Here is a 9,047-nt window from a genome sequence, read left to right as displayed (position 1 = left end):
CACACACACACACACACACACACACACACACACACACACCCGGCAGCCTGCTGAGTCCAGCGTTGCATGCGTGTATGTGATTTCAGGGCTGACCACTTGGTCTTGGATAACCCATGAGGAGGCTTCTCCCTAGAGGAAGACTATTTTCCCAGCCTCAGCATCCCTTAGATGCCTGTAGTTTTTTGTCTCAGTTGGGACCCATGAGATTTCCTCTGTTCACATTAGCATCTCTACTACGGACCCTTACTTTTGACATTATGTGCACACTTCTTGCCAATTTCAGGCGCCAGGATTTCTTTTTTCTTCCTTTCCTATCAATTCCATGTCAAGAGAATGTTTTATGGGGCATGATAGATTAATGACTTTTGTAGGCATGTATCATTGGCCCAATGGCTGCTTTCTGTGTTGTGGCACTTAGGCCTCCATTTAAGTTTGCTATGAGAATCATTCTTAATTTTTAATTGTTAGTAATAGTGGAAGGAAGTGCCAAGGTTTTGTTAGCAATGAAAGTAATCTATTTATATAATTATATTCATTCTTTAGTCTACTCTTTGTGAAATTTAGGTAATAAAAATCACTTAGATGGGTGCCAAATGTTCATGTCTTTAAAAAAAAACCATGCAGTTTCTTAGGTGCTTATCTCTGTAAATGTTGACACCTCCGCAGGAGTTCCACCAGATGCAGGAGTCTGAGCAACTCTCATTGCTCAGAGTGATTGAAATTAATATCAGAAGTCTTAGAGCGCACCTGTGAAGCTCATGCTGACAAGTACCTCACTGAAAGTATGTAATCCTAGCTGGGGTAAGTGATAGGACTTCTTCCTTGTGTGTTATGCCACGGTAAGAGAAGACTTAATGTTGCTCTTAATTTTATTTAGTTCTACTCTGATTTTCTGTTGTCTAGTTAACTATACATATGCTGCTTGGTTGCTTATCACATAATTTAGTCATAATTCACATTTTATAAACAATTTTGAGAATTCTCTGCCAGAATTAAAAGTATAAATGCATGGTGTAGGGTGTTCCACATGAAATCACGTCTGTCTTCCTTGGAGAGGTGGGCAGAAATAATAACTGAGTAGGGATGAGTTAATGGAATCCTGAGATGTTATTTACAATATAATATTCTCAGTGTTTTATTTTAAGAATTACAAGCACATTACAGTGATATTTATCGTAGTGATTACTTCTAGGTAGTGTGCATAAACTATAGTGATATTGTTTTACTATATCATTCTCTGTACTAATTATTTTAATCATTTTCTCAAATAGTGAAAAATAACCATAACAGTTTGGGCTTGAGGTACTCTTAGTCAAGCTGAAGTTCAAAATTGTCTATTTATTTGAAGAGTCTGAAGTGCAGTGTATTCAAGGAAATTAAATATAGATGGTGATTAACATTGTTGGTACTCTTACCAGAATCCAGCTGTCCTAACAACTGTTACGTTGTTTCCTGTTCCCATCAACCACAGTGCTAGTAAGCACACTTCCCCTTTCATAGTCACCTTATTTTATCTGATGTGACTGATGGTACAACTTTGATAAAATATCCCAGGCATAAGTATTCTTTTCCTTATTTATCAATGACAGGAAAAATTAGTAAGCACAACCCCTTACTTGGAGGCCAATGGTTTGATTTGTTTCCAGGATTCTTCATGAAATGTAGGAGAGAGAACAGGTAGTTTTCTCCTGTGTCTATTTAAGGTTTCATGCTACTATTTTACATTTCTGCTTTTCCTTGATATTTGCATCCTGACAACTGATGAGGAATTGAAGAAACTGTAGCCATGTATATAGGACAGTGTGTTCTGTGACTTTGTTTGGCAGTTCTTACTAATCATTGAGATTACTCAGGTGTGACAGACAGTGGAAGTAGCAGAACATTGAAGATGGAGAAGGCTGGGGAATCAGGGTCTGCTGCTGGTAATCATGTATGGAGCTAGACCCATTCCTTCAGTTGTACTTCAACATCCTCTGAAAGTTAGGAAATAGTTGAGATAATGCTGTTGTTTATTATTGTTGTTATTTTATTATTAATTCATTATTATTATCTATTACTGTTTTGTTGGTGCTGGCTCTACTACAAAGCTAGATCCTGAGGCCCAGCAGTACTCATAAAGTGAGAATCAGATTGGGTTGTAAACACCACATGAGTGCCTCATATGGTAGCTGGCTTTTGGACAGTACAGATTCTTTCTGCATCTACTGCTGGAAAATGATGAACAGTGCTTGAAAGAGAGAACAAGGGCACACTGGAGAGACTCATGAGAGATAGGTGCTCATGTGGTCTTTGAAAGGCAAAGATCTTGCATTACTTCTGGTTCTTGTTGTTGTGACAGATACCCAACAGAGGCGACTTAAGGGAGGAAGATTTTTTTGTTTTGGCTCACACTTTCACAGACTTGAGTCTGTGCTTGCTGGTCCAGAACATGATGGTGATGGGCACGTGGGTGGACAGTCTCCTTTTTTTCTTGGTAGACAGTCAACAGAGAAAAGCAATACAGTCAGCCGGTTCCTCCAGCTATGTCCTACCTCTTACTCTTTACCACATCCTATTAAGAAATTAAACCATTAATTATTAGGTCAGAAGTTTTTATAATCATATTGTTTCTGGAAATATTATCACAGACACACCTAGAGACAATGTAATACTCCAGGTATTTATTAATCTAATCAAAATTGCACTTAGAATTAACTATCATGGATATTGTATACATTTTTTTTTTTTTTTTTTTTTGCAGGGGTAGGGAAGGGGCACTTAAACAGTTGTGACTTGGCAAAGGCAGAGCCCAATAGTTGCTTCAGCATTAGTTTCTTGTTCATGGTTTCTGATGTGGGAGGGATCCCATCATGGGTACCTTTGTGCTTATATCCCTAGGCAAAGACCTGAGAAGGAGGGAGCTGAGGGCATGGGTACATGAGATGCATGGCATTTGCAAGGCGCTCAGTTGCTCTTGGTCTCGGTTTGGATTGTGTGAAGTGTTTGGATATTCATGGATTCTTTTTCTGAAGTGGTGAAGATAGACTATAATTTAATTCTCAAAAAAAAAAAAAAATCTAAAATCACACCGAGTCCATTATCTTCTCTAGAGACATGATTATGCACTTCCAACTGCAATAAAAATAAAGGTCCACAAGACTCAGAATAGTCTGTCACGAGGGAAAAAATTCATCACACTGTACGTTACAAGCCAGGAAAAAATGTCCATGTAGATTTTAGGAATTCTATAACAGTTTATATTAAAGACTGAGGTAACCTGCCATTAAACAGAAGGTGACATTATCGGATTAATTCTCAATCAGCTTTTGCTTCGATCAACAATTTTCTCTGGTGCTGTTTTGTTCTAGATGTAGTTGTTTCCCCCAACTTCTATTAATAATTTTTCCAAAATGAGATTATCTTGCACAAATAATATTTCAGATGAGTCAAATAGACAGTTGAGGTAACGGTGGGAGAAAAGCATGCTTAGAGAATTGCCCATTGCTGGACGTATATTCTGGTAGGGAGGCATTCATTCTATTTTATTGGATGTGTTGAGGCCAACATCTTCTTATAAATGCATTATTGTAAAATTTGTTCCCGCATCACAGAACTTGTTTAATTCTGCCATTATAAATTGGGATGTAGGAGAGTTTTCATTCTGCCACACATTGGAATTTTATTATGGTTCCTGCAGGGTATCTGTCATAATTTTATGTTTAGAGGTATATTTTCATAGCTTCGAATAGATATTGGACTAATATTAAGGACTGGAGTCTTTTTTATGTATGTGTGGTGTATACATGTCCACATGTGTGTGAGTTCATGTGAGCATGTGTGTGCACCTCTGTGTCTGTGCACACAGAGCTCAGAGGTTGGTGTCCCATGATCCCATGCCTTACTTCTTTGTTCTCCAACCTTATATACTGAGGCTTGGTGTCTTTAACCAGAGCTTGCTGATTTGGCTAGGTTAGCTAGCCTGCTCTAGGGATCCCTCTTGCCCCACACCCAGCATTTATATCAATGCTGGAAGTCAAAACTGAGTAACCCCTAGGCTCCCGAAGTGTAGGTCTTCAGAGAATGTTTTTGTTTTGTCACGGTTCGAATGGTTGACAGTGTTGTGACACATTGTATATGAAAGTAATTTTAATCTTGACAGCAGACCACAAATCTTAGGACACGATACCTGGGATTGATAACCCGTGGCAACCATCTGGGAGCAGTTTTTTCAAAGCAGAGCAAGCCAGGGAAACAGACTTACGTGGAACGTGATCTTCTGTGTTTTCTTGTGTGTCTATTTGCTGAAAGACAATTGTAACAAATACTTAAAAATACAAGGAGGTCAGTAGTGAGTTCCCTTCTGTGTTTTTTACTTGAGACTGACTTGGATTTATTTTGAAGGATTTGTATACATCAATGGCAGAATCATCCAGTGATTCAGACCACTTCCGCTATCGTGACGGATTGAGTCGATGGGCCACCAGGTCATTTCAAAGGGGAGCTGGAAGTCATTCTACAGTAGATGTCACTGCAAAGGTCAACACCATAACCAATACTTTACAGGTTAGTTTGTCTATAGTTGCATTTGATAGCTTTTTAATAGTCTGAGCTGAGTAATGGTTGCAGTCAGTATATATATATATATATATATATATATATATATATATATATATATATATATATATATATATTTATTTATTTAGTACTGTAATAAATAACCCTCAGGCTAAAGCCTTAAAACATCCAAGTTTATTATCTCATAGCTCCATAGGTCAGAAGAAAGAGAAAATTCTGTTCTTTTGCCTTTTGAGGCTGCTCATGTACCTTGTCTTGGGCTCCTATTCCTTCATCTTCAAAGCCAGCCATCATGGTGGTTGAGTCTCTTTGGCTGCTCATGTCCTCCTTTCTGCCTTTCTTTTCCTTTCCTTTTCCCTTCTCCTTTTTTTGTTGCTGATTGTTTTTCTGGTTTCCTAGGGATCTCCTCAGGCTCTATCTGTGAGCCACATTGCCAGCCACCTTTTCTCTTTTAAGGACACTTGGGGTTTCATCTTTTCCTCTTAGTAACCCAGGGGAAAGTCCATTGTAGGTGTTAAGTCACATCTATAGACTCCCCTTTGACATATAAGTCAGTGAAAGGTACAGTTCTAGGGACTGTTGGTCTCTAGTGACCATTATCTCTGGTGATGATACCTGAAGGAGCTAATAGGTTGTTGAGGATAGGTTGTGATAGGATAAAACCATTTATTAACATATGTGCAAGTAAAATATTGTGAGTGTGAAGCCCCGGGCAGCACTCCTGTTCAGCTTCCTGTGTGCTTGTGCCTGTTAGAGAGCTTTGGGGGAAGCAGGTTATCAGTGGATGGCTAATACGTATAGAGATGCCATTTTGGTTTCTAAGATAATTTCTGTCAGCAGTGGGACGTTTGAGTGGGGACAGTCTGATCTTTTCCATGTAAAGAGTTTGGGAAGCGCATTGGCTAGGTAGCATGATCTCATAGGCAACAAACCCACAAATAGAATTATTTCCAACTGATGAACCCCTTGCTTTTGCCTCAGCACATTGTGTAAGCAGGGAATTTGGCTTTGGATTGCTTTGGGTTAGTATGCTAGATGGGAAGAGTAGCTGTTAGAGAAATAATATTTTACATAACAATAACAAACACCTATTTTCTGTAACCTATTTAAATTTGCACAATAATGGAACTTTAGAGTTTGAATCCCTCTCCCTTCTTGCCAAGAAACACATTAGCAAGTAGGCCTATTCAAAAGAAACCGCTCTATTAATCTCTTATGTAAAACCAATCGTATTTAGGTAGAAACTTTGTCTTTTGATTAGAAATAAAGTTATTGTTTATTAAAAGATTAAAGGGCACATTTTCTCTTCTCTTAATCAAGTTCTATAGTGAGGATGTTACTGGAGTACAAGAGACTCCCCTCCCTCCCCCCTCCCTCCCTCCGTCCCTCCCTCCCTCCCTCCTTCCTCCCTCCCTTTTCCTATACTGTTTTCTTATATGTATACTATGTTCTCACTGCATAGCCCATCCTGGCCTCCACCTTGCTGTGCCCATTCCCCATTCTGCTAACTCTTGATGTTCAAGATTGCTTTGTTGTAAGAAAGCGTGAATTACGAGTGCACAGCTTTCTGAAGAGGACTCTTCTGAATTTGTGTTTTTGTTGTCAACTTATTATGGAACTTTGGATAAGGACTTGTAAACTACATGCTTCAGATTTTACATAAATAAATTGCAGGTGGATCTGGACTTCTCTTGCAATGTTGTAGAGATTTGGTGTGTAGGAACTTGGTTGATAATCTGAGTTACCTGGCAGAAATTGCACCTTTTACAAAGTAGACTTAGTTCTTTGAGAATACTAAAATTGATTGGAAAAATAGTGTTTGGAATGATTGATCGAGTGTTTTCTTTCCCAAGGACACCACTCGGAGTCTGCGACATGTGGATCAGATGCTTGGACGCTATCGAGAATACAGCACTGGACAGGCGGGCGCTGTTGGGCAGGTGGGAAGGGTTCAGCTGTTTGCATTGTTTGCTGGCCATATGCAGATGTGTATTTAGGGGAGTGGGCATATAGGATAAGTAGGTGACAATATGAAAGTGTGTACTTAGGGGAGTGGGAGTATAAGGTAAGTGGTTATTGATGTTAATAAGAATACATTTTAAACTGCCTTACTGGGGCTGGAGATATGGCTTAGTGGGTAAGAGCACTGTCTGCTTTTCTAGAAGTGAAGTTGAATCTCAGTGGGAAATCTGAGTTCTTTTACTAAGTTTAAAACTGAAAACTGTAAGGCTGTTTGAAGAATTTATTTATTTTATTTTATGTGCATTGACATGAGGGTCTCAGATCCCTTGGAACTGGAGTTGCAGACAGTTGTGAGCTGTCATGTAGGTGCTGAGAACTGAACTTAGGTCCTCTGGAAGTGCATCAGGTGCTCTTAACTACAGAGCCATCTCTCCAACCTATGCTCATTATTTTTAAAAAGTAAAACTTTCAAGTTGTACTCTACAGAGGTAACACTTTTGATAATTACTTGTATGCCATTCCAAATATTTTGCATACTCATTGCTTTAAAAAATACTTTGCATGCTCATTGCTTTAAAAAGTGGAATAACATAACATCTGCATGTTTTCTGTTCTTTTACTGTCCACGCAGCTTTGTGTAGGTGGACGACTCTGACTGCTTGGTTCCATTGTTAGCCTGATACAACCTAGGAGGGGAATCTCAGTGTGGGGCTGACTAGATCATGTTGGACTGTAGGCACATCTGGGAGGGATTGTCTCAATTGTCTTAATTGATGCGGAAAGATCGGGCAGCACCACTTCAGGGACTTGGTTTCCTGGACTCTATAAGAGAGGGAAAAGTCCCTGAGTGCAAGCAAGCAAATGAATTTGCACCCAGTTATTTCTCTGCTCTTGACAGTAGTTGTCATGTGACTGGCTGCTTCAAACTCCTGCTGCCTTAACTTCCATGTAATAATGGCCTATTGCAGTGTTTCTCAACCTGTGGGTGTGGGTCATAACCTCCTTGGATGTTGAATGCCCCCTTTGATAGGGGTCACCTAAGACCATGAGAAAATACAGATATTTACACAATGATTCATACAGGAGCAAAAATATAAGTTAGCAACAAAAATCATTTTGTGGTTGGGGGCTACCACAGCATGAGGAATTGTTACAGTATTAGGAAGTTAAAGAGTTACAGTATTAGGAAGGTTGAGAGCCATCCACCTATAACCTGGAATTGTTAGCTAAAATAAACCCTTTATGGCTATCTCTCTCTCTATTTATATCTCTATATCTATTTATCTATTATCTGTCTCTCTCTATATTTGGGTCAGGGTATTTTGTCATAGCTTGTAGTATTCTATTGTTTGGATGTTTTCCCTTTAATATGAACAGTATAATAGTGACTGTTAATTCTCTCTCTCTCTCTCTCTCTCTCTCTCTCTCTCTCTCTCTCTCTCTGTATGTATGTATTTGTGTAATTGTGGGAATTTTGAAAGTAAATGTAATGGGTTAATGAGTTTGTTTTCTTTTATTTCTCTTTTCCATTCTATTTTTTTTATTATTGGATATTTTATTTATTTACATTTCAAATGTTATCCCCTTTCCAAGTTTCCCCTCTGGGAACCCCCATTCCATCCTCCCTTCCCCTGCTTCTATGAGGGTGCTCCCTCACCCACCCACCCATCCACTCCTGCCTCCCTGCCTTGGCATTCCCCCACAGTAGGGCATTGAGTCTTCCCAGGACCAATGGCCTCTCCTCCCATTGATGTCCGACTAGGCCATCCACTGCAACATATGAGGCTGGAGTCATGGGTCCATGTGTACTCCTTGGTTGGTGGTTTAGTCCCTGATAATGGTTAGTTCATATTGTTGTTCTTCCTATGGGGCTACAAACCCCTTCAGCTCATCAGTCCTTTCTCTCTAACTCCTCCATTGGGGACTCTGTGCTCAGTCCAGTGGTTGGCTGTGAGCTTCTGCCTCTATATTTTTCAGGTTTTGACAGAGCCTCTCAGGAGACAACTGTATCAGGCTCCTGTCAGCAAGCTCTTGTTGGCATCCATAATAATGTCTGGGTTTGGTATCTGTATATGGGATGGATTCTCAGGTGGGGCAGTCTCTGGATGGCCTTTTCTTCAGTCTGTGCTCCATACTTTATCTCTTTATTTCCTCCCTTGAGTTTTTTTTGTTCCCCCTTCTAAGAAGGACTGAAACACACTTTGGTCTTCCTTCTTGAGTTTCATGTGGTTTGTGAATTGTATCTTGGGTATGCTGAACTTTTGGGCTAATATCTACTTATCAGTGAGTGTATACCATGTGTGTTCTTTTGTGACTGGGTTACCTCACTCAGGATGATATTTTCTAATTCCATCCATTTGCCTAAGAATTTCAAAAATTCATTGTTTTTAATAGCTGAATAGCACTCCATCGTGTAAATGTACGACATTTTCTGTAACCATTCCTCTGTTGAGGGACATCTGGGTTCTTTCTAGCTTCTGGCTATTATAAATAAGGCTGGTATGAACATAGTGGAACATGTGTCCTTGTTA

At 39.5% G+C, this 9,047-nt stretch overlaps 1 protein-coding gene across 1 annotated transcript in view; it reads left to right on the top strand.

Annotated features, from left to right (window-relative positions):
- Positions 1-9,047, top strand: part of Cep128 (centrosomal protein 128) — a 345,407-nt gene that overhangs the window by 12,037 nt on the left and 324,323 nt on the right. The window contains exons 3-5 of the mRNA XM_021201917.1: positions 667-801; positions 4,381-4,542; positions 6,408-6,494. Of these exons, the coding sequence (XP_021057576.1) occupies positions 4,396-4,542; positions 6,408-6,494 (234 nt within the window). The 5' untranslated portion in view covers positions 667-801; positions 4,381-4,395. The remainder of the gene's footprint in view (positions 1-666; positions 802-4,380; positions 4,543-6,407; positions 6,495-9,047) is intronic.

This window comes from Mus pahari, chromosome 7, assembly GCF_900095145.1.
Source record: "Mus pahari chromosome 7, PAHARI_EIJ_v1.1, whole genome shotgun sequence".
Lineage (NCBI taxonomy): Eukaryota > Metazoa > Chordata > Mammalia > Rodentia > Muridae > Mus > Mus pahari.
This window is presented reverse-complemented; position numbering and strand designations above follow the sequence as displayed.